The sequence below is a fragment of the Pleuronectes platessa genome, chromosome 23 (genome assembly GCF_947347685.1).
Source record: "Pleuronectes platessa chromosome 23, fPlePla1.1, whole genome shotgun sequence".
Classification (NCBI taxonomy): domain Eukaryota; kingdom Metazoa; phylum Chordata; class Actinopteri; order Pleuronectiformes; family Pleuronectidae; genus Pleuronectes; species Pleuronectes platessa.
The window spans coordinates 10,207,913-10,233,323 of record NC_070648.1 but is presented as its reverse complement, the minus strand read 5'-3'; the positions used below and the strand labels follow the sequence as shown (position 1 = coordinate 10,233,323).

At 46.7% G+C, this 25,411-nt stretch overlaps 1 protein-coding gene across 5 annotated transcripts in view; it reads left to right on the top strand.

The window, feature by feature from the left end:
• The window catches only part of kdm6ba (lysine (K)-specific demethylase 6B, a), an 86,190-nt gene that overhangs the window by 56,575 nt on the left and 4,204 nt on the right, over window positions 1-25,411 (top strand). For 3 of the 5 annotated variants that reach the window (XM_053415738.1, XM_053415740.1, XM_053415741.1), the window contains 16 exons: window positions 1,183-1,244; window positions 15,107-15,193; window positions 17,206-17,327; window positions 17,650-17,773; window positions 17,929-18,021; window positions 18,162-18,441; window positions 18,531-18,608; window positions 18,791-18,964; window positions 19,080-19,262; window positions 19,549-20,097; window positions 20,240-23,844; window positions 24,036-24,162; window positions 24,495-24,600; window positions 24,729-24,934; window positions 25,060-25,163; window positions 25,250-25,318. In XM_053415738.1, coding sequence (XP_053271713.1) covers window positions 17,655-17,773; window positions 17,929-18,021; window positions 18,162-18,441; window positions 18,531-18,608; window positions 18,791-18,964; window positions 19,080-19,262; window positions 19,549-20,097; window positions 20,240-23,844; window positions 24,036-24,162; window positions 24,495-24,600; window positions 24,729-24,934; window positions 25,060-25,163; window positions 25,250-25,318 — 5,693 coding nt within the window. In that variant the 5' untranslated portion in view covers window positions 1,183-1,244; window positions 15,107-15,193; window positions 17,206-17,327; window positions 17,650-17,654. Of the gene's footprint in view, window positions 1-1,182; window positions 1,245-6,354; window positions 6,716-8,889; window positions 9,046-15,106; window positions 15,194-17,205; window positions 17,328-17,649; window positions 17,774-17,928; window positions 18,022-18,161; window positions 18,442-18,530; window positions 18,609-18,790; window positions 18,965-19,079; window positions 19,263-19,548; window positions 20,098-20,239; window positions 23,845-24,035; window positions 24,163-24,494; window positions 24,601-24,728; window positions 24,935-25,059; window positions 25,164-25,249; window positions 25,319-25,411 lie in introns of those variants that run through there. The other 2 variants (XM_053415742.1, XM_053415743.1) reach the window with 2 other exon arrangements.

Here is a 25,411-nt window from a genome sequence, read left to right as displayed (position 1 = left end):
AGTTCAAAGGTTGGATGGTCTAACCACCAGGCTGTAAGATCAGTCAGGACTGAGCCAGTTCGATCTGCCTCATATTGACACACCAGTCAAACATGCGCACACACAACCTGCCCTCAGCTATGTATACTGCAGGGGTTGTGTGTGTACATGCTCAAAAGCCACCTTGTGTAGGTGTGCTCTCTAGGTTGAATGTCAGAGTGAGAGTAAAATTAATTTGCATGGGTCCGATAGATTATTCTCTTTGCTACTCCACACACACACACCGACAACACAGTTTTGATGTAAAGTCTCAGTTAAAGCATAATGGAGACAAAGTGTGTTTGTAGGTCAAACGGAGCAAGGTTATAATATATTTGGTTATTACATTTCATTTAGCTGACACTTTGATCCAAAACGACTTCCAATAAGTGCATTCAACCACGAGGGTACAAAACCAGAACGACAAGAATCAAGAAAGTACAATTTTCTTCAAGTTATGTGTTATAAGTATGAGGAGGAGAACAAGATTACTGTTGATATTGTGTCAACCACAATGTGGGTGCGTGTGTCTCCAGCTGTTCTATTTTTCTGCTGTTTCTGCAGCGTGTGTGACACATTTGTGTTTTACCATGCCTGCTTTAATGTTTAAGCACATCACAGGTGCTCTGTGCGTGTGTGTGTGTGTGTATGTGTGTGTGCGTGTGTGTTTTGGGGCTGGGGAGGTACACCAGAGTGCCACCTGTTCTCAGTCTCGTGGCCCAGCGCTGACACTATGAATCACTGAACAGGCGGCACATGAGGAACACACACACAGATGGCCAAAGCTCTGGACCAGGCCCTGCTGTGCATTTTGGCTGACACACAGGTTGTGGTTTCATAAGCCACACAGAATGACATATCGACAACAGCATGACCACAGAACAGTCAGCAAACGTCACCGAATGCACGAAGCATTCTGAGCGATGGTTGTTTTCTAACTGGTCTTTAAACCTCTCACTAAAGTGCTAATGAATTGTTGACTGCTGCCTTAACTCGCACTGCTTCTGCCTCTGTTCATACCTGGTTTTAACCATTGTTTTTGTGTGAATGTTGATCAAGTAACGTAATAGATTATTTTTAAAGTTGCCCCAATTTCCTCACTACTGCTGTTGTTGACTATTCTTCCTCAAGCCTGACCTATGTTCCTCCTTCTTGTTGTTTCAGGAGGTGGGAGGTGTCATGGTGGCCTGCTGAAAGAGAAGGACCACATCGCCCATGATCACCAGGTAAGGCTCTCCCTTAGCTTATAATTCACATAACTAAATCAGACTTCTCCTCTGATTTCCATCCACAGGGTTTGAGTCTTACTGATTTCACTTTGCCTCCACATCGAACTCTACTATTAATTGTATACTTTTATAATACTGGTTTCTTTGTTTACTTCAAGACAGATTTGGGTTGGTTTTTCAATTATTGTGTCCTACCAGTATTTGACGTGAAGTGGGACCTTTGTACATACAGGTACATTTTCTATAATAAGTACACAGGCTCACCGACAAGCACCATTGTTCATGTTGTATGTAGGTTAGACAGGTAGAGGAGTAAGACGAGATGTGTCGAAAGAGAGTGACTAAGACAAGAGTAGGAGTTCAACAGAGGCAGTTTTCTTGTGTACACACTGATTCATTAGTGAAGAAGTAAAGCTTTGTAAAATGATGGGTGTGAATGGAGCGCTAGTCCTTTGCACAATATCTCTTCACACTGGAAAAATTTACACTTTATGACCTATACTGCAAACAGCCATCAGGGTGAGGTCGAGACGCTTTGGGCTCACATTTAGGGAGCTAGCTTGTCGTCCAGCTCTATACCCAGTTTGTGGTCTAACGTGATAGACCAATTTATTTATTCTTGCCATTGGAACAGTGGCTTAAACCTTAGATACAAGACACAACGTAGCCATGCACGTATGCATTATAGTTATAGGTAAACAAACAGATATCGCTACTGCCTGAACAGAGTCCCAAAATATGATCATGTCGCACCGAAGCCAATATTCTATCAATCAAGGGCACAGAGATGAGTTTGGTGTCCATGAATTCACCTTTTCAGAGGAAAACTGATCAATTAGACAATCTCCTGAAAACATGATGTTCTCCTCCAAGAACCAGCCAACCTTTTTTAAGCTCCTCTAAGCTGGGTTTACTTTTCACGATGTAAAACTTTGGGATAGTGAGCACATTACTCAGGACTGGAGTGCTTAGCTTATCGTGGAGCTACAGTTAGGATTAGATGGTTGTTTGAAGAGCCAGAGAGAAAGCTGGGTTCCCTATTGGCCCTCTTCTCCTTGAATAAGGGCCCTAATTATCAGGGCTGTAGCAGAACATTCAGCCGGCTGCATGGCTGCTATATGTGGGTGTGCTAAGCCAGGCTGTCTGTCTGACTGCCTGTGTGGCTCTCCGTCTCCTCGTGGTGTGACACTGTGTGAGTATGTGCGTGGAGGTGACTATTATCATGTCTGTCGGTCTCTGAGTGTTCCCAAAAGACTGACTCACGGTATGCCACATGTACATATACACACACACACACACACACACACACAATCCTACATTCTAGAGGGCTGAGAAGTACCATCTGTACCAGGAACACAGACTCCTACAATTGCAGTGCGCACACACACACATGCCTTCTTTCCTCTACTGTTGCTGTGTCTGGACCTCATCAGTATTACATTCTGTTTATTTCTTAAACATTTCTCTCTGTGTGTGTGTGTGTGTGTGTGTGTGTGTGTGTGTGTGTGTGTGTGTGTGTGTGTGTGTGTGTGTGTGTGTGTGTGTGTGTGTGTGTGTGTGTGTGTGTGTGTGTGTGTGTGTGTGTGTGTGTGTGTCTGGTATGAGAGGAATCTTTGGGGCTCTTACCCATGGGAGAGCTGCCATATATATATTTGGAGTGTGAGAACTGAGCTATCCTTGTCCCCGGTCTCTTTAATTACACACACACAAAGTCCCACCCCACACACACTCACACACACCCACGCCTGACTCCCTACCACACACATGATCACAGAATTGCTACCCATGCATAAGAGCCATAAGAAGTTAAACGTACAGTCCTCACAAATCTCCCCCCCCCCCCCCCCTTATTGCCCCTTCACACGCACATACACACACAAACAAATTCTGGACCCCTGGGACTCACTTTCTTCCCTTATTGTAGGACGGGAAAAGAGAAATTGTGCTCACTCATTTAATGTTCCAAGACTTGTATTATATACAGAACAGTTCATATATGACAGAAACAGAGAGGTGTGTGTGTGGCAGTGTTTGTGGGGGGTGAACTACAGTCCCACACGTTCCCACATCAATCAGCCATCCTCTTCCTGTTCCCTTTGCAGGGCTAATAGTCTCTAACAGTCAAATCTGCTGCGGATACGCCTGGAGTCCACACTACTCCTCAGTTTTAGAGCCGTAACTGCTGCTTCTCATTTGTAGCCTCGCTCTTCCTGCAACCAACTACCAAATGCTTCCTGTTTACACTGGCACACGCATGCCAATTGTAAGCGAGTGGTCACGTGATATGTCTTTTTCAAGTATACTATTAGTATGGAAGGGAATTCAAACTGATCTGGAGCCAAACCTTTGTATGGACAGACATAGCAGTAGTATAGATGTAGCCTCACACACACAAATCTGAGCTACATTTTATTATTAAAAATGATAACAATCCCACTCACTGGGAGAAATATGACAATACAATATCAGATGATGAGCATAAAATATCAAACTGAAATCACCTTCTTCCTACACGACAGCCAAAGACAAGCAGCATCATCACATTCACATTATCAGTTTGTCTAAGCACAGGACAAACCATTGTACAAGAAGAATGGCCCAATTTACACAACAGCCAGAAACAGATAATATATAGCCTTCATACAGACTGCTCTACTTTACTACTCTGTGGTGGATAATTAAAGATTAGCAATCCAGGAAGTAATAGCTTCCAGATGATGTTATAAAAACCTCTCTCTAGCTGATGTATTATAATGATATACATACAGATTTTTATGACAATAAAAGTGCAGGTTCTCAGGGTTATAATTCCATCATCTGGAATTGAATCACCTAAACACTTAGACAACTTCCACCCCTTTTGAGAAATGTCCTATGTATGGACAGCTCTAGCATTATAAGCTGCTATAAGTAAATGGTCCACAGTTACTCTCGCAGCCTCTTGAATTTTCTACTTTTCAGCGAGAAATGTCTCCATTTCTGCATTTGTTATGGTTAAGCTCACTCTACAGTACTGCATCTGTTGCAGCATGCAGCTGATTTCTCCACACACAAACAACAACATCCACACACAAACCCAGGGCCTCACGGTGTCACAGACCCCCACTGTGTGCTGCAGCCCTCCTCTTTCTCAACACAAAACACATTATTGAACATTCATTTTCACTTCACAATACATTCTAGATCCACCCTAGTGGTACATACCACACATACCATGCCCTTATTTCATCACGGGGTTTGAAACTCGCACCCCCCCCCCCCCCCTCTTTTTAAAAAGGCTTTGGTTGACTCTGAATATTCTATGTGTGTTGTAATGTCAGTGAAGAACAGATGGTGAAAGACTGATCCCCATCCCTGATTTGTACTGAGGTTCCATAATTATCTGATGTTGTTGTTGTTGTTGCTGCAGTTTTTTATAGAATTGTTGTGACCATAAATACACTGCGTGTCTGTATACTTATGTCACGTCTCAGCATCATCCATGACACACTCCCGTTCTCCCTGTGTTGGCAAATTTGGCCTCCTGTTGTCCTGCTGAGACGGTGCTTTCTAAATATAACCACTACGTGTGTGTGTAGTGTGAGTAGTGTGTGTCTCTCACACACATACAGTCGGTTGTATCAATGTGGCTCTTTGGCTTCATTACAGACTGCAGGATGGTTACTTTGGCGAGGAAAGCTGGAACAAATGTTTCCGGCTTAAGAGAAACCCATTTGTGTTTTAAAGCCTTGTTTACCTCCCTCGTGATCTTAACTGACTCATCCTAATGTCACCTACTCTTATTATTAGCCTCAAAACTCTGGCTTTATTTATAGGCGGAGCCATGTGGGCTGTTTTGCCATTTTGACAAGCATGTTCCCCACTGTGAAGTGCCAATGACACATCGCACACTTGCAGGTGATGGCCGATTGGTCTGTTAGCTTGTCTTCAAAACTTTCCATAGCAGCCATAATACACATGCAAATACAAAGTAAAACACAACCAAATCTTAACACAGACTATAGTGAATAAACATTATGTTGAATTCATAGATACATAGCATTTAATCTACACCCAAACCCCACAGTGGCTGATAAACACGTTATCTCTTCATAGCATATTATATTTATAGTGTAAATCTTTATTACAACAACTAACAGAAGCAGAGTTTATAGTGTCCTTATCCGCTAAACCGATTATGTCCTCTATAAATAGTTTATAAGCTGTAACTCAACGCTTTATTATGAACTATAGTAAATCATGGATTGTGATTATATATTTTTATACATTTTAGTCTTGTTTCTGGATAGCGGGAGGAAATGCAGACATGTCATCCATCTGTATAACAAATGTATGGTCCATAGGATCACTTCATGGAAAAGGTTGCAGGGCACTCCTGCTAAACGTCATGTGTATGTCTTCACAACCTGCATCAGCTTAAAAGTTGTACTGAAAATGAAAATATCTGACCTAACGCTCATCAGTAAATAGTTAATTCACTTTTAATACAACCATTACCTGCTGCTCATAAATGTAAAATATATTAAATACGTTGCTGGCCTTAAACTGATGAGGGGAAATGTGAAATAATAAAAACTAGTATGGATGTATTTAATGAGTTTTTCACATCGGTTAAAGGTTTAAAGTTAGGACCGTTTGTAGTGTTTAGTTTAGAAATAGAACTAGATATTTGTAGAGTTTATGTAACTATTGATCCTGTAAAGCCTTTGACTCTGTGCTCTGTGTCACGGTGTCATGGTTTAGTCTATGTAGACGTGTGATAAACAGTGATAACTCTGTGGTAACTATCACAATGGCGTCAGGGGCTAATACTCTTCCTCGACCATAAATAGACGCTCAGGGGGAAATACGCTACTGGAGCTTCACCAAAACTCAGTCACGAGTCTGTACAAAAGGCGGAGGAGCTGGAGGAGGCGGGGGAGCAGCTCCGGTACCGGGGCTGAGTTTGGACTCGGTGCCAGTTTGCGCTGTCAGGGAATTCCGGGGACGTGCGGTGACGTCACACGCCTGCTTGGCTGTGCGTGTGTGCTGGGGGCGTGCGTGGCTCTGTCCCTTTAAAGCGGAGCTCGGCGCAACACGATCCGGCCGCTTCTGTGCGTGTGAGGGCAGAAACACAGGAGCTCGACGCGGAGACGCACACGGAGCAAAGCTGTCACTGCTCGGCAGAGGCAGCCACCGGGATAAGAAGCGCAGCAACGCCGGGAGGAAGGAGCCTATCACGGGACACCGCAGCCGCTCCGGGTTCCACGGCTGTGTCGACAGGAAGCGAGGGAGACGCTCAGGGATTATTACAGAGCTGCGGCAGCTCGGCTCGTCGGGAATTTCTCAGCAGCGGCGGAGCTCCACAACTTGCGGATACAAAGAGAGAAATAGCAGCAGTGGACCTCAAACAACGGGATTAACCGCATATTTCAATTTGGAGATACTTGAATTTGTGGAGCGTCTATTTGAAGCGCGTGGATGAGACGGTGAGTGTCGGAGCTGCTGTGTGAACAAAGTCCGGTCCAGTTTGTTTGGGTTGTTTTGAGGGAACTTCGAGATCAGTACACAGTGTTGATCAAATAGTACACGTTACTAAATATGCTATACTACTATATATTACAGCTGGGTGCTTTATTTCTGCTGATTAAGCTGTGTTGCCATCAGGACATGGAGTGTATTGTGGTCATTGATTCAAAGCTAACCTCTGATCGCCTATAATCGATGAGGTGGGGGAATTTCTCTGTTTTTCCTTTTACCATAACCTACTGATCCCACGCGCGTGTGTTTTCCTCATAATCCACCAATCATCATATTTACCGGACATGCTCAATCACCCGCTGCACGTGTATCCGAGTCATTTCTGAACATGGGTTTTGATGGGAATTTGAGGTTGGTGTACTTTCTGTTCCCCAAACACAAAAACCACCCCTCAACTTTTAAGATCGTGTGGGTGTTTGCGTGTATTCGACCTGTAAAGAAACAGCCCGGGTACAGAGTAATCGTCCGATGATAAAATACTGACAATGACTCCATGTAATCATGTTTCTTCGGGACATCACTGCTCAGGCTCGGTCATTGTTGCCCTGAAAACCCAACTCGTGGCTAGAAAAGGCAGAGAGGAGCTGGAGGACAGGGAGAGAAAATTGCTTGTGTAAGGAGATCTCACGCCATTGTGTGTGTGTGTGTAGGAGTGGGGGGTGGGCAGGATCACCGAGGTCGGCAGCCGTACAAAGTGAATGGATAGCCGCCACCCCCCCATCACCCCCCAGTCAATCCTTACGCATACAAAGAGCCGGATTGAAAGGAAGTGATTTGCATCACCTCCTTCTGAGGGGGGGAGGGTCGGTGTTTTTGGGGGTCTGTGATTCGGGGGTACTCGGTGCACCGGAGTCTGACCGCTGCAGTCTATTGGTTGGTTATGTGTTGCCCAGTCGTTCCGAGGAGCCCCATCCTGTCCACAAGCGGAGTTTGACTTTTTGACTCTAGCACATGTTTGCTCTTTTACCCGGATTCATAATCTATATCTGGTAGATAAACCCCACAGGAGCCAGCGGAGGTTGCATCATTGCGCTCCTCACACAGCTGATGAGCACATCTTTGTTTCTGCGTGCGCTCTGGATACAAACAGAGTAAATCATACAAGAACAATAGGGGTTAAACACGCGTGAAAGTGCGCCGATGGGACGTGTGTGGTGATTATAATTTACCGATGTTGATATTGTTGGTCTCCGGACACGTTGATGATAATTTGTGGGGGGGGCTTATTAGTCGCTTTATTGCCCGTAATAAAGGGCCAGGAAGAGCAAAGTGTGCTGGCATGAGATCGCGAAGAAAACAAAAGAGAAACCCTTTGAAGCTTCTTCCGATCACTCACATCGATTGACGCGTTCTGCCTCCGTCGTTTGATGTCGGAGGTTGTATAAAAGTTAGGGCTTCCACACACACACACACACACACACACACATACACACTCTTGGCCGGCTCTGTGCTGCCTCAGCTCTCCCCCCGCCCCCGTTTGTCCCGTGATCTCAATAGGAGTGTGTGTCTGTGTAAGTGAATGAACAATCGCCGCCCATTTTACTATGTGATGACGAAAATGGAGGAACATTAAAGTGATACACACACGCACGCCTGGAGAGAGAGAAGGAGATGACGGCAGAAAATAAGAGTGTGAACTCAACAATAGTGAATGAGTCACACAACTTGAGTAAGCAGACGGTGTGTGCGTGTGTCTCACTAATCCAACCCCCCATTTACCATATGTAGCTGGGATGGGGGTGTCCTCAGCAAATTAAGGAGCACTTTGATCCAATTAAGATTTGTTCCTTTATGTGCATGGGAAATGGGTCAGTAGGTTGGCTCAAAGTGCTTACTCATCAAAAAGTTAAGGGTGATGAAGCAGTGTGTGTGTGTTGTCCGTGATGGTCAATCAGGCTATTTTGGGGGGGGGTTCTTCATGCCCCAAGCCAACTTTTGATTTCTGTCAGAGGAAATAAAAACAAATGAGTTTTAAAGGGAAGCAAGTGGGGGGAAGTGATTGGATGTCATGACGAAACGTTTGTCTGACACCACACTGTTGCAGTGTTTTTCCAGTAAAGGGTGTCGTTTGTTCTCCAGTAAGAAACTCTAAAAGAGAGAGAGAGAGAGAGAGAGAGAGAGAGAGAGAAGTAGCTTGCAGGACAACATCTGCCCCTTTGACAGTTTTCTCCGACACTCCCCACACACCTCAGCACGCCAGGCGGTAGAGCAGGAGTCCTGCTACGTGTCGGCTGGCACTAAGGCTGGAGACCATCTGAGGAACTTCCCATCACCTCATGTGAGCACAGATTCTGAACATTTAAAGAACCAATATCATGGCAATTCCAATTAACCTCCATTCATTGGATAGACAGTAAGTGGAGTCATTTAGTGACCATGTGCCCTCAGTAATGGAGTTAAATACCTGAGCGAGCGCTAGTGGGCATTAAGTTTGTCCCAGACAGGATAAGTTTAGTCGGGAGAAGAGAGGCAAAAACTCAGTCAACCAAGTGTGGAATTCCACCGTGCAGTGTGAGACGGCCTGGTGTGGGCCCCGGGGCCGAAAAACTGCATTTTGGTACATGTGATTTCAATTCATTATTAGACTGAGGTCAAACTATATCAAAATATAAAAGCAGTTATTAAGAAAATAACAATGCATATGGATAAGGGAAAGTCGTTTTCATTACATGTATGGGAGAAATCATTTATTACTTCTTTCTCTTTAGTTTGTAGTTCAGCCAGACTCTGTTACACTGCCAGCCAACCACCAGGCTTAGACACCCATAACTATAAATACTGGTCATATGTGCAGCTGTGGTCTCTCTCTAGGTTCTGTTCACGCTGTGTTTTGGACTGGGAACAATAAGGGGAAACAGACTGTTATAATGTAACCCAGCAGTTAAAGGGATGAATTTACTCTGAGCTTTTGGAGAACCAGACAATGATTCAGACGCTGTCGTGAGACGAGGCAGCAGCGAATGTAAAGAGAATCGAGATTGATATAAGAGAAAAGAAGAATATACTTTCAAGACTTTATCTACCCTGAGTGAACAGTGGGGAGTTTACTTTCGGTTTGGAACAAGTGAAAGGAAACTTTTTCTCCGCCCAGTTCCCCTCTCGTCTCTGGTTTTCTGCCACCGATGATGACGATGATGAAGATGATACCACGCTGGAAGTGAGGTGTATGAACCTACAACACGCTCTCACACCCTGGAAATCATTTTCTTCCTTTACCTCCCCCATCACCTCCTTTGACTACTTTTACCTATCTCGATCACACTGGTAGAAGAAACCTAACTCGGCCGCATCGTTTCACTTTTTCTCGGAGGACAGGAAAAAAAGCCTTTTAATATAAACAGCATCGGTATTTGTGGAATCTGTAAACGGACCTTGGATGTTGTCAGGACTAAAGGAAACAAACTGCTGAGTCTGTGTCACAATTGTTCTGATAAAGTCAAAATTATCAGTTCCTAATTACACCCACTGGGAGAGAAACAAGGTGTCTGCCATCTGCACGCATGCTGTCATTAGCTATGAGCCAAACAGGACACACACCCGCATACGTCCATGTTGTATTTTTGTCATTGATCCACACACACACACACACACACACACACAGGCTGTGGATAAGAGGGAGAGGATGGTGTGTGAGGTCAGCCTGCCCGGTGTCTCTGTAAACATGTTTATCATCCTCATAAACCTTGTTATGAATTCCTCTCTGTCTGCCCCTCTGGTCGAGCTAAATAACGGTTAGTGAAGACGCTACTGGTTCCCATGGCAACAGTTACCAAGGGAGCAGAGTCTGTCATCTGGTTAAGTGCATTTCTGAGCTATAGGTGTGTATGTGTGTGTGCGTGTGTGTGTGTGTGTGTGTGTGTTAGCCCTGGCTGTGGAATAGAAACATTTGGAGAGACATAGCAGTATGAAGGGGGATTCTGCCCCTCTGATTCTGAGGCAGCTTTTACAATGTAGAGAGACGTAGTGATAATCGGTTTTGTCTTGAGCTTTTTTTAGATTAGTTATTGAAATCATTCCACTGGAGAAGAAACGTTCTGGGGATTTTGAGCCTGCTCAAGGGTGGAAATCGAGAGTGACAGTGATCGAGGCATTGTCAGTTCTCATAGATACGCCCACGTTCTCTTAGGTTTCCAGTATGTTGGGAGATATTTGCTGTTTTCCTTTAAGAGTCACAAACCAGGTGTTGAGTCATTTTCTTTTTTTGATTCTCTCACACACACACATTCACACACCCTCCTGGATTCAGACGTGTAAGAGCCCTAAAGTGTTGTAGGGGCTGATGAGGAATCCAGACTTATGTTTGTGTGGAAACACATTCACACACTCATTCTGCCATCATATGTTTGTCACTCAGTTTTACCAGAAGCTAAAAACAGAGGAAACAAGGCTTTTCCCTTAACAGCCATATAGTCAGAGGCAGTCTCCTCTCTGTTGACGAGACTTGTGAAAGGCACGTGTGTGCAACTCATGACTCTCACAAGATGACTCTCTGTCTGAGGTGTATTTCCGGAGCCATAAGTGAAACAGGTTAGATATCTGAATTGACTCTTTTTGTCTCACGTCTGCACAGACTTGTTTTAGTCACACTTTGATCCTTTTTAACAGTCAGAAAGGCTGTTATAGACAAATTAGGAACACATAGACAGTTCTTATTTATTCAACAGGAAGCCACAGCCTTAAAAGCCGTTCCCAGGGCCTTCTCTCTTTCTTACACAGACACACACCCGACCCCTCAGGGAGGCCTACTTCCTGTGACGACTACTTCCTGAGCTCTGTTCCCCTTCTCTTAAACGTCACACGTGTGTCTGATCTGTGTGTTTATGTGTTCGATAGAAAAAGAGATGCACCACACTAACCCAGTGGCATGTTGTCAGTCACAGCCCAGATGTCAGGGTGCTGAGTGCAGCAGACAAAGGGGGCCTCATGTTGTCTTGTTTTTTTTATATCACCCCCCCCACCCCCTGCCGTTCCGTGTTTGGTCTCTTTTTCCACAGGCAGATGATATGTAGGCTAACTCTTTCTCACAGAGGGCCTGGAAATCAACGTTTTCATCTTGGTAGAGGCTTTGCAGCCAACGTGTTTCTTAAGAGTAAAAACCTGGGTGGAAAAAGAGACAAACCAAGCAGCATATAGGCCGGCTGATCACCAACAGCCAAACTGTGTTCGCTGTTAACCTGAAACTTCCCACTGACTGCTGAAATAAAAAGCAATGTCAACCCAGAGGAGTTTAAATGTGAATTCTCCTCCCCCCTGGACTTCTCTCTTTCATGGCCTGAATTTAGAGCAGATGTGAGAGGGGGTCACATACAAGCCAAGGGGAGACACCGTAAGACAAATAGGAGCTTTTATCTGGCCTGTTATGGCTAACTGACATGTTGCTGCTGAGCAGGGAAGGTCTGGGTGTAACTGGGTGAAGGGGTTAGCACAGCGCTCTGTCCCCTGGATGCAGGGTTGGATTGTTGAGGTGGATGCTAGAATGAGATAATGGTCCTTCACAGGGGTCAGAAGCTTCGGTATTTATTAGCCGGAACAAAGTCTGCTTGCTGTGTCCTTGGCTGACCTACACTGCCCTGTGTGTGGTGACTACTGCAACAGTCTTCTGATATGGTGTGCGTGTGCGAGGATGTGCGTAAGGCTCGGAATGGGATGAAGTTAGCCTGCATCACCATTTTGGAACGGCATGCACTGACGCTCGCACACAAACAAACAAACCCATGCGTACACAGACACACACTGGGAGCCTGGCAACGAGTTGGAGGCGGACGAAGGCAGGGGCTGGCTGTTTCTCAGAGTGTGTGTGTGAGTGAGAAATGCATGGTGTTTCCTCCCGAACTGGATCTCTATCTGGCACTGATTATGTAATGGACTAGAGAGGGCGAGGGAGGACAGAGCAAGACAGAATGGGAGAGAGAAATGCTTGGCCTTTTCCGTTATACTCGGCCAGCAGCTCTCTGTTTTCTCTTTTCTTCCACTTCTCTCAGCCTTATCTGGTCATTTCTTATCAGCCAGGCACTGCAGTGACTAGTCAGGACAGTCATGCACTCCCTCTGTCGGCCACTACCCCCTTAAACTCTGCATTTCCAGTGGCTATTATCCTCTTTCTCATATGGTCTCAATATGGTCAATTTGAGAGGTCTTCTTAGCAGCTTATTTATTGCTCTTTCCCATTGGTAATATTGGTGAACATCACTGTGCTTCAGAAAGTCAAATCAAAGGCCCAACAAAGCATTCATTGGATGTTGAATCTTACATTTTCTTAAAACAAATGAGTTTTTGGTCTCACGATGCAGAACAAAGGAAACTTTTTTACACTAACAGATGGATACTTTTGGAGTGTATTTCCTCACTGCCCCCCCTTCCACCAGTCTATTTCCCACTCATGGCCTCACTGTGGTGGTCTGGCTGGGGACCAGTAAAGGCCAGTGGCTGGGAGGAGAAGGCTGAGGGTGAATAGATTAAGACGACTTCACAGAGACAGACGTCATTTGAACATCTTAACTTCAATGATTTGCTCATGTTAGTGACTATGCAAGTTTCCCTGTTTGTAGCCAGAAGCTTGTGACTTTGGTTTGTCTGTCACGTGGGATTACGGTGGATTTATTTAGTTTGTGTTTCTTGGTAAAACGCCATCGAGGATTCAAAAGGGCTCCTTTATTATTTTTGGTCTAGCCTCATGGTTGGTGTGGTTGACAACAGTTGGCACAGCTTTGTCTGCTTGCCAAAGCTTCCTGCTTGGCCCCGCCTCCCAGCTGATAGCCGGCGTTGCCAGGACAATGAGCAACTTGCGTAACGCCGACAACGAGGGCATTGACAGGAACCAGACTCTTTGATGTGTGATGGGGGAATTCACGTGAACGAGATGTACCATGTGGTTTTTTACGTTGTCTGTTTGGAAAATAACTGATAAATATGTCACCTATTTACACAGAGTAGAAGAGTGGTTTAACACAATTGAAGTAAATATACTCTAATTACTTTAACTTAACCTCAGTGTTATAGGGTAAGACTTCAGCCTGTAGTTAGTTTGAGGATAAAGAGAGGGTGTTCAGGATTGATGGCGCAGGAGATAATAATGTGAATATTTGTGTGAAAGGGGTCATTAGTGTGATCCCCCTCATCTCTGTAAAATTTACCTCATCATTTCTCTTGAAATTGTGGTTTAATTCCTCCCCCTGCGATGAAACCCCCGTGTAGCTCATCACATCCTGTTTGCTGATACATACACACAATCAACCAACGTGGTACGCTGCTTAGGAAGCAGAAATGATGACAAAGTCTGAGAAATTCCCGCAGTTCACACATCTGTGACGGTGCAGGAACACGCCCCCGGTCACCCGACTGTGCGTGGTGTCCCATGAGGGCGGAGTTTAGGGCAGCGGTGCGGGGTAAGCCCTCTTTCAGGGCGCTGAGTCAGCGGGGGATCCCCCAAAAAATGATATGCGTCTCCTCTCAGACACTGAATCCTAACTCATCGCTGTGATAACCAAGTTTCATGGCTTTGGTATCATCTGATAGAACCGGAGCTGCTACATAACACTGCCTGGCATCTGTGTACACTATCTGGTTTCAGAGGAGTTTCTCCCAGTGTGCTGGTGGAGTAGCTGTGAGCAACATGATAGCCGGGCTAGCAGCTGGAGTAGACGACCATTTGGTTACAACAGACATAAACACACACCCTCTATAAAAGTGGTAATTACAGCCTCGGCAGCGTGTCCCTGTTTGCACTCTCAGTCACAACCAGCTCTCTTTGCTTTCCCTCTATATCTTCTTCTAATTTAAACCTCCCCTTCTGTCTCGCTCGGGCCCCTCTCTTTTCCCATCATGCCATGTGTTTTATTATTTTACTATGTTTCGGCAGCGCTACACGTTGATGTGATAGTTGACTTAGCTCAGCTCTTCCTGTTTGAGCAAACCAGCCTTGTTTGTGTCTCCACTTGCCTGTTGAGCTGCGCAGTCAGACTCACCCTTGTGTCTCTGAGAAGAGAGAGAGGGTGAGCGAGCGTGGAACAGGACCCCCCCCTCACTCCCATTGTATCGGCCTCCCTGCTGACTAACCCCTGCGCCTCTGGGCCACCCTCAGGTTTTCCACGCTGCTCTGAGGCCAGGCGTTACCCCAGAAGTCAGGAAAGCAGGAGGGGTGAGGGTAGTGACGACTCACTGTCTAGAAAACCAGAGAAGAGAAGACGTAGGACAAAGAAGAGTTTGGTTTATACTGAAATCAAAGACCACCCTCAGAGATGTTAGGCTGTTTGACAGTTTGGATCATATAGTGTCGTTTGCTGCTTCATATTTTTTTTGTGACATCTTGACATGAATGTTTTTGTCTTCTGTGTCTTCAGGGTTCAGGAGACCCCAGAGAGATGATTGGCAGCCCGATCCGAGACTTAACACAACTGTGAATCAATACCTTGGTGCTACTCTAAAAGGTATGTTCAGCATGAGAGCGTGTCCGTATCATAGAGCACGTCGAGTGCAGTCCTGACAGTTAACGCCAAACTATCTTCACATAGCAGCAGTGTCTGGTGGATGATGATCCCTGTGAGGCAGGAGGGGATAGATAGAGAGGTGGTGTGTGTGTGTGTCACTGTACAGCACCACTCCTTACAGTCGTGTGCAGCGATTAAAATATCCCCAACTGGGCTTTAAATAGAGTTGGTGGGAGGAAGACAAGGAGAGGAACTGGTGGGTGGAGGGACTGCGTATGACCAGAGCTAATTTAGGAAAACCAGTGGAAGAGTGCTGTGCTGAGCAAGAGAAATGAATCATAACCTGTGTGTGCACTCTCCCATAATGCATTACACATTGCTCCTCACTTGCTTGAAAGTGTTTTCATCACACTTCCTGTACAATTGGGGCTGTTATTTGTTATTTTTACGGTAGACTCTCAAATCATAGATAGACGTTGGACCATGCACATCTGGTATTAACATGTGGTTTTTGTGATCCGATGTCTCTGAGTGCAAGAGACATATCTGTTCATGAAGACATGTTATTTTAAGCCAGTCTGAGTCCACGTGTGTCCAATGTCACTATGCGTGTGTGTGTGTGTGTGTCTGTGTCGGCATGAGTGAGCGAAAGAGAGTTCGGAGAGTCTTAGTGTGTGTGTGTGTGCGTGTGTCTGTCTCAAGATGTTTAATAGTCAGATCATCTTTAACCCGCTTTGGGATAATGGGATGGGATTATTCATTGTTTTTTGGACACTTGAGTTTATGTCAGATGTATACAAGGTTATATTTTCTCATTTAAAATTTGTGCATCTTCAGCACGACAGAAGTTGGTTTGTCACCCTCGTTTTTAACAGCAGTGGTGAACATGCAGGTGTAAACTCATCCTCTCAGGTCTTTGTCAGGTGTCTCTTGTTGTCCCTCTTGAATCAAGCGTTCTTTGAAGCTTGGGCTTCTTTGTATCTTGACACCTTTTGTCTTTATGTGTGTGTGTGTCAGTCAGTGTTTCAGGGAGGGAGGCGAGTTTATCGCTCACCTTCTTTTATGTCTTCCCCTCAACCAATTTCCTTTGTGTAGTCTCATTTTGTGTGTGTATATGTGCGTGTGTGGGAAGGTGTGTGGGCGTTTTTATGGCACCGTTCCGACTCTCCACTCCACCTCCCTCCATCTCTTCCCTCTTCTCTGTCTCTATCTTTTCTCCTTAATCTATCCTTCCATCCTGTTCAGACCGTCTGTCGCTACTGCCCCCCTCTCCCTCTCCATCACGCCTGCCGTAATGAGATTAAACCTTAGTGTATCCACTGGGCATACACACACACACACACACACACACACACACACACACACATAATCATCCACTTAAAGGGGAGCAGACTATTCTCTCTCACATGCACTAAACCAGCACAAGCCTGACAAGACCCTGCAGCTTGCACACTTGGCATTGCTTCCAGCACCCCTCACTCTTGTGCACAAACACACACACACTTGGAACGTGACCAAGGCCTCTCATTCTCCGTCTTTCCCTCTGTCTCTTGTTATCAGGAGGCCCATAGTGAGGATTACAGTAACCCCAGGTCTGTCCTCATAGGTGAGCTCCCCACTGAGCCATCTGGGCCGCAGTAATAATCCTATTATTCACCAACTTAATGGCGCCTCCTACAGGCTGATTGATGCATTGCAGCCAATTTAAGACAAAGAAGTCATGATATTTTGTGTATTCCTCTGAATAATTTTTTTCCTGTGAAAATGTCTAAACTATAACAGAAGCAGAAGAAGAGAGTTTGCCTCTGCAGTCAGAGTCCAGGCTTTTACCTGCCTCTCCCCTGTCCTATATTCTACCTACCCCCTCCCCTCTCTGCTGGCCAGCTCTTCAACTCACACACATATACTGCTAGCCCGCATAATAAAGAGCCCACTGCTGTTGTCAACCTCCCAGTGTGTCTGTGTCTCACCTGTGCTCACACTGGCTCTCCTGTTCTTCTTTGTGTCTGCAGCCAGTAGGCTTTTGGATTGTTGGTGCTGAGAACAGAAGAGTGGAACAGTCCAGATCTTCTCAGTGTTGGAGTGAGGCCCTCTCTGTGCTGCAGTGGAGGGCTTCACAGACATAGCTAGTCTGGTAAGTAGCAGTGCTCTGATATGACTTCTGACTATGAAGCATTCATGCATGGATGTCTAGAAGTAATTACCCCTCTATATTTGTTTAAATCCCTGGCAACAGCCTGTAATTTGAATGGGCTCACTGGTGATAAAGCCAACATTCCTGCTAAATGATGTCTATTCATGTACTTTATGTACATGATGGACCTTCATAAAAAGCAAAACGTTGAGAGATTAGATCTTTTACTAAGATATTTTATGACCTGTTATATCTTAAGTTATCCTATATGGCGCAAGTGTTTGTGTATTAATACATATGACTGTTTTACTAATATCCACAGGCTGGATGCATCACGCAGTAGAGCAGTTTGGCGGGCGAGGCACACGGGATTCCTTCCCTCTGGACGGACTCAACCGGGGACCATGGGCTCCCGTGGGCGGCCGCGCCTGGCAGCCACCTGCCAGGTCTGTAGCCATAACAACACCAACATATAAACTAACACAAACCCCTTTGTTCACTTGAATCTTCATGATTTTACACAGGAACTGAAGTTTAAGGATTAGAAACTGCAAAGGAATGTTACCTGACTGACCTGTCGGCTGTTTCTGTTTGTCATCAGATGTTTGCCTGGAATGAACCACCAGCTCCTTCCCCATCTACCTCCTGGTCCCATGGGCGGACTGAACCACCCCAGTAAATACTTCAGTAATGGGTAAGTCATGCACAAAATCTTCAGTTGCAGACCTTAATCTATAAAGCAAAGCGTAAAAAGAAAAATTTACAGAAAAATCACATGATGATTCAGGTTGTTCATTCATTTATATGTCATTCTGTCTCTTTTTGGCTCTCCAGGCCCATGAGAGGAGGCGAGAAGCATGAGCTCTCACAGCCCATGTTACCTGGCCTGCAGAGGGAGCAGCAGCGACCTCCTCATCTTCATCCTCCCCCTCCTCACAGAGCTTGGGAGCAACTAGGCCAGCTGTATGACTCCCACCTCCCTCCTCAAGGACATCCTGTGTTGTCCCTGCCCAATGAGCACTCGCTCCGCCTCCATAACGGAGGCTATGCTGGCAGTGGTGGTCCTCACCCAAACTCGCATCTTCCGCACACCAGACCCAACCAACTGCTGAAGGTGAGGAACAGACTTATGTATCAGGGAAAAACAGTTTTTCAGACAAAACGCTGACAATGTTCACACTTTTGCTGTTTTCTGTGCTTTAGTTTGGGGGTCCTCAGGAGCAGCAGGTTCCCCGGGGGCCACCATTGCTGGGAGATGAGATGTGGGCTCAGGTGCACCAGGTAAGAACCCTTTAATTGGCTATGATCATGTTTCATCATCTGTATACACATCGAACATCTATAGACTGGCTGTCATTTCTGCTGCAGCCAGACAGGTTGAAGTCAAATTCCAGTCACAGACATTATCACTGAGCTTTGGATTCAGCTGCTATAAAACCGATTTTACCCCTTTCTATTCACAGCAGAGGGGCTACCCAGGGAAGATGCTTGGGGGACAACTGAAGAGACCGGGCCCTCCGTTGGGAGAGCACTCTGTTATCCAGCACACTCCTCCGCCATCCCTGCACCCATCATCCCACCCTCCCTCTGCAGAGGACTGTCCCAGCCCCAGCAAGAGGAAAAAGAGTTCAGATCAGGTATTGAATACAATTTTTTCTCGTAATACCAAAAAAGATACAACACATGGTCAAATTTTAAAGGTCTCTGTCATTCTCATTAGAAAGGTTAATTATTGTTCCACTCCCTCTGCAGGTATCCCATCCTGGGCTTCAGCGTTTCCCTGGCCCTGGCCAGTCTTCGCTGTCTCAGCAGCAGTCATCAATCCACCACCTTCCTCAAAAACCTGCCTTCTGGAACCCCCTGCACAAGGACAACAACACTCCCTGGCAGCCCCGACCCTCTGACCGCAAGAACCCATCATCACAAGAGTTCCAGGTCCGAACAGTAACAAAATATCTCATTGACTAAACGCTTGTTGGAGCCAAGGGTTAATATTTTAATGATGACCACAATCAATAGGCAAACCTTAATTGGATTGAGTGCTGCCATAAAGAAGTATTGAATCTATTAGCTGTCTGATACTCAGAAAGTATTGTTCACTGTGTGGCATATAACACTAATTGATTTCCTTTTCCCTGTTTAGTTAAGTGCAGCATTGAACAGATCCTTCTTTCTGTCACTAATAATCCCCTTGTTGCTTTCTTTTGGTCTGATTCAACAGGAAACCAACAAACAAAGAATGGGCAGCTATACCCAAAAGTCCTCTCCTGCCTCTTCCACCGCTTCAACCCTCTCCCCTCCATCCAACTCCTCTCCAGGAAGCTACAACCAGGGATGTGCTCCCCAGCTCCAGAAGGACACATTCCAACCTCAGGCTGTGAACCATCAGTCGCCTCACTCTTCCTACCCCACTCCCGGCTCCAAACTCGGGTTGGCACCAACCTGCCAGGCGATGGAGCCTCATGGTCCTCACAACCAGAGAGGCCCCCTCATCGGGGGCCAAGGTGGCTGCCAAGCTACCTCTTACACAGCATCTACCCCAACCAGGGGGGACAGAGATCAACACCTACACGCCCAATCACCAGCAAACCCTCCTGCAACCAGCAGCAGCAGTATGCCTTACAGCCACTTCCAGCCTCATCCAGGGCTGGGGCACCAGGGTCCCCCCCACCCGTCTCCACTTGCCAGCAGCACCTCAGTATCTCAGCAACCGCAAACTGGGCCCCACGAGGCCTGGAGATACCAGGGCAGGCCCAGCAGTCACTCCCTGGTGAGCACAAGTCATTCATGCAGTAGCTCAGTTGTACACAGTTTTTTCTGAAATAATCAGGCTTAAATTTGAACCCAGGCACAGTTGTTAGAGCTCTTTGTTATATTTACTGATTTAGATTGCTCCTTATGTGTTTCTTTAGGAATCAAGCATCTACAGGCCTCCAGGACTGCTACCTCATCACCAGCAGAGCCACAATCAGGCCATGGATAGACGGGTCCCCCCCCAGCATCACCATCACCATCACATCAATCCTCCTCTGCCCCCAACCAACTCCACCCGTACACCTGTCATTACCCCTAATGTTCCTCTATCCCAAGCCCCCAGCTCCATCAGTGGCTACAGCAACATCCGCAGCGCAGGTGAAGCCACGGCAACCACATTGCCCCCTGCTGGCTGCTCTGTGAACAATGGCCGCACTAATAGCAGCTGGCAAAGAGGACGAGAGCCAGTACTCCAAACCTCCACCAGTGCCGTCATTAGCTCCACCTCTCAGCTGAATGCTCTGCTGCATCTAGGTGGTCAGAGAGGACAAGCTCCCACTGCCAGCCAGCCTCACCAACAAGGGCCGCCCAGACCACAACAGCAGGGACCCACCAAGTCTCTGCCCGCTAAGGGTAAGGCGTCATATTATCCTCAGGCTGAACTGGAGCAACCTCCTGCGTTTTCCTCCTCATCTTTGTTCTCCTCAGGGCACCAGAGGGCAGGGGACAGTGTTATAACAAGCAGGGTTTCAAATCCACTTCCTCGCACTCCTGCTACTTACTGCCCAGCTCCTTTCTCCACTGTCAACTCTGCCTCTCAGCCTCCTAATCAGATCCTCACCTCCAGACTGGGTCATCAGCCAGACTCTGCCTCCACACAGGCGTACGCTCAGTCCCACCTTCATCCACCAGCTCCAACCGCTATCCCCCAATCCATTGAGGAGGCTTTAGACAAGCTCGATGCTGAGCTGGAGGGACACATGCAAGCTGAGGAAAGGAGGAAGAGAGACCGAGAGCAGCAAGAGAGAAGAGCAAGAGAAGAGGAGAGGCACAAGAAAGAATGGGAGATGAGGCAAAAGCAGGATGAGGAGAGGAAGAGGAAAGAGCTTGAAAAGAAGGAGGAGGAAAGGAAAAAGAGAGAACTGGAGAGACAGGAAGAGGAGAGGGGGAGGAGAGAATGGGAGAGGCAGGAGCAAGAGCGAAGGAGGAGGCAAGAAGAGGAGAGGAAGAGAAGAGAAATGGAACGGCAGGAGGAGGAGAGGAAAAAGAAAGAATATGAGAGACGGGAGGAGGAGAGGAAAAATCGAGAGTGGGAGAAGAAGGAGCGGGAAAGGAAGAGGAGGGAGCGGCGAGAAGTGGAGAGGCAGGAGGAGGAGAGAAAAAAGAGAGATCTAGAGAGGCAGGAGGAAGAAAACAAAAGACAATTAGAACTGGAGAGAGAAAAAGAGGAGAAAAGGAGGATGGAGTGGAAGAGGGAGGAGGAACTGTGCAGTGCAAAGGGCAAAGAGCAGACTGCTATTGAAAACCTGGAGAGACTGCTCTCCAGCACCTCTTCCCCAACACCCCCACCCCCTCGTCTCTCATCTGTTGCTGCCTCTCCTTCAGGTCCTCCACCCCCCTGCTCCCAGGCCTCACCCAGCTACCCCTGGCTGAGCCGCGGCGGCATACTCCCCTGTCCACCAGGCCAGACAGCAACCACCACGTCTCTTTTAGAGAGGCTGCGGCCGCCTCCGCTTACACCTCAGACTGAGTACGCTCGAGAAAAGCAGAGGCAAAGGGAGATGTGGAGCAACAATGGCGGAATGACATTCAGTCCCTCATCTACACACAATACCTCAGGGATGAACCAGCCGGCGTACATCAACAAGCCCCCGGCAATGCAAGCCGCACCCAACCAATCCAAAGACACATCCAGGGAGAGAGACGGCCATCACTCTCTACCCAGCTTGGCACTTAGAGAGCCCCCCAAACTGTATCAAGCCTTCCCCAGAGAAAACCCACCACCACCACCACCGTTATCCTCCAGCTCCACAGGAGGAATTCTCAAGCGGGTGACAGGAAATGGCTTGGACCACGCCACCAGCAGCGACTCAGATAGCGCTCAGTTTGAGGAAGAGCCATCGGAGTCAACACTGCTCCCTGATGGTCTGGCAAACATAATGGCCATGCTGGACGAGTCTATCAAAAAGGAAGAGGAGATGTATAACAACGGCTCCTCGGGTCTCCTAGACAACTTTTCCCCCGGTGTCCTTCCTATCAAGAACTACCTGTGCGCCCCAGACCTTGTGCCAGCGACGAAGCATCAGCTCAGCCAGGAAGACTTTGGATCAAACCCCCATGCTAGTCCTCCTGTGCTCAGCCGCCAAGGCTCCCTGGCATCCCCCTGCAGTCGGACGTCTTCTCTCAATGAGGAGGACGAGGAATATCTAAAACCGTCTCTAAATGTCCCCAAACAGCCAATGCACATGGGGACGGGAGTAGGAAACACCAATTACCGCCACAGTGACCTGGCTAAACTCTATGGCCTCCCTGAGCAGACAAAAAGTGAGGCTGATGAGGACGACGATGAAGAGGATTCTGAAACTCCATCTTGTTCACCACCACCCCAAAGACCCCACCTCCACCAGACAGGTGTCAACAGCAAGTCCCTAGCAACAGTCCTAGAGAGCCAGAAGTACGTGTACCGAGGTGGGCCTTTTGGGAGACCCCCTCCATCTGCTCTGGTTGGGGTCAAATACTCCTCATCGCTGTCTCTAGGTCCCGATATCTGCCGTCAGCAGCAGAGTAGCTCCCCCACGTCCGATTCAACCAATCCACCTTTCAGCCCAGCTGTCCCTGCTCTAACGGCCTCTCCCCCTCTTCTGCTAGAAGACAAGAAAATGAAAATGGAGGAAGCTGACATCTGGAGAGATAGTAGAGAAACAACTATCTCTCCAGAACACTCTATCAAAAAGGAGAGTGTTCCCACCATCAAGCCTATTAAAGTGGTCAAGGAGGAGCAAGAGCTGACAACCATCTCTGAGTCTTCTCTGGCAGAATTGGGCAAGAGCTGCGAGGTCATTCTTAGTCAACAGTCACTTCCTAAGAAGAACCTCCTGGAGAAATCTGAAAGTCATGGCAGAGTGGAGGAGAGCCACAAACCTGACAAAGTAAAAGAACGCAGAGATAAAGACAGAAACAGGGATAAAGAGAGGGAGAAAGACAAGAAGAGGAAGCATGGTCACAGCCACAGTAGCAGCAGAAAGCACGAAGAAAGAAAAGAAAAGAAGAAGCATAGAGATAGGAGAGATGACACAGCGCTTTCATCATCGTCGTCATCTTCCACCCATTCTGGCTCCAGCCACAGACGGCACAAGGACAGTAAGAGCCATAAGGAGAAGAAGGATCGCAGAATTCTCGGGGACCTCAACCTCCAGAGTAAAGAGGGCTCCGAGAAGAACCGCAGTCACTTTGAAAAGCGCAAGGAAGCATCAGGTGCCAGCTCCAACAGCGAAGGAGAGGCAGAGTGGACCTCACGCAGTTCTGGAGAAAGATCCTCTGAGCTCAGGAGAGGCTCCGAATCAGGCTCTTCATTAGGTTCCACAGACTTCTTGAAACTGAAGGCGCTGTCAGACGGGCCGCCCAAGGAGCTTAAGATCCGCCTGATAAAAGTGGAGAGCGGCGACAGGGAGACATTCATCGCCTCCGAGGTGGAGGAGAAGAGAATTCCTCTGGAAGAAATCAGCATCAAGAACACAGCCAGTGAAATCATCAGGTCTTGCAAGTAAGTGCAATATGGAAAAAGTATTTTCTAAAAATAGATTTGATGTCACCTTTCGTCAGGCTTTTTGAATATCTCGGGGATCAATGAGGTTGGAAAATAAAACACCACATAGCTCACGGGGACATAAGTAGTGACCCAAACCTGTGTTTTGCAACTTCATGTTTAATATGTTCTCTTTACTCCTGTTCTAGGGGCGCCAGAGTCACAGGGAAGTTCCGAGAATCTTTCCTGCTCCCAGCCTTCTCCGTGAAGCCCGTCGTTAACTCAGAGGAAATCATTCCTAGAGAGAAACTCAACCCCCCTACACCCAGTATCTATGTATGTCACTATGTGCTCTACATTTCTCACATACATCAATTTACTTCAGCCTCTGACTTTGGATGTGATACATGTGGGAAATTAATGTTTTTGCAAAGAACAAGTAGCTAAATCTATGATAATATAGAGAGATATCTCCAGAGGATAATTTGGAATCCACTGAGCTTTTTCATCATTAAGTACAAATAATGTGTTCTATCTGCGCAACATAACATACTGTTGGCTTTATATTTAAAGTAACTGCGCCCTCTTGTGGGGAATGAGGTAAATCTGTGTTCATTCAATTCAAAACAACTTTATTTGTGCACTAACATGATTTTTCCCCTGTGTAGTTGGAGAGTAAGAGAGACGCCTTCTCCCCTGTGCTGCTGCAGTTCTGTACAGACCCTAAGAATCCAGTTACTGTCATCAGAGGCCTGGCTGGATCGCTACGACTCAGTACGTTTACACATTCAATTCGTTGAGAAACTCGTTGTAATCTCCACTGATCTCTTAAAGAAATAGTGACTCTAGCCACGAGTCATAGTTTTCAACAACTTCCTCACATTCCTCTTCTTTGTGTTTAGACCTGGGCCTGTTTTCTACTAAGTCGCTGGTGGAAGCCAATGCAGAGCAGGCGGTGGAGGTGAGGACTCAGGTGCAACAGCCTGCTGATGAAAACTGGGACCCAACTGGGACGAGTCAGACGTGGCCCTGTGAGAGCAGCCGCTCCCACACCACCATCGCCAAGTACGCCCAGTACCAGGCCTCCAGCTTCCAAGAGAGTCTTCAGGTACACATCTCACCCTACACCTGCCAATAGTTCTGATAATGTTTCTATAACACACCCAGTTGATTTACTCTGCATATTATTGTATCTGTGTAATGGTTTTGTGTTGTCATGATTTGTGTCTTCAGGAGGAGAAGGGAAGTGATGAGGAGGAGGAAGATGATGAGAAGGAGAAGAAGCCATCCAGCTGTTCTGATACTCCCATCAAGGACATCTCTAAAGAAAGTAGCAGGTAAAGACACATTTCAAAACAACCTAAACAGGAACAATTGCAGTGTTAAGTCATTTGTAATAATGTTGTAATGTTCTTCTCCTCAGTGCTGAGCAGAAACCAGTGGGGAAGATCATTAAATTTGGCACAAACATTGACCTGTCAGATCCCAAGAGGTGAGCAACCCATCAAACACTAGTGTTCTCATGTCCTAACACATGTTGCACTGCCCGATTGTGCTCATGTCTCAGCACTTAAGTACTACCGAT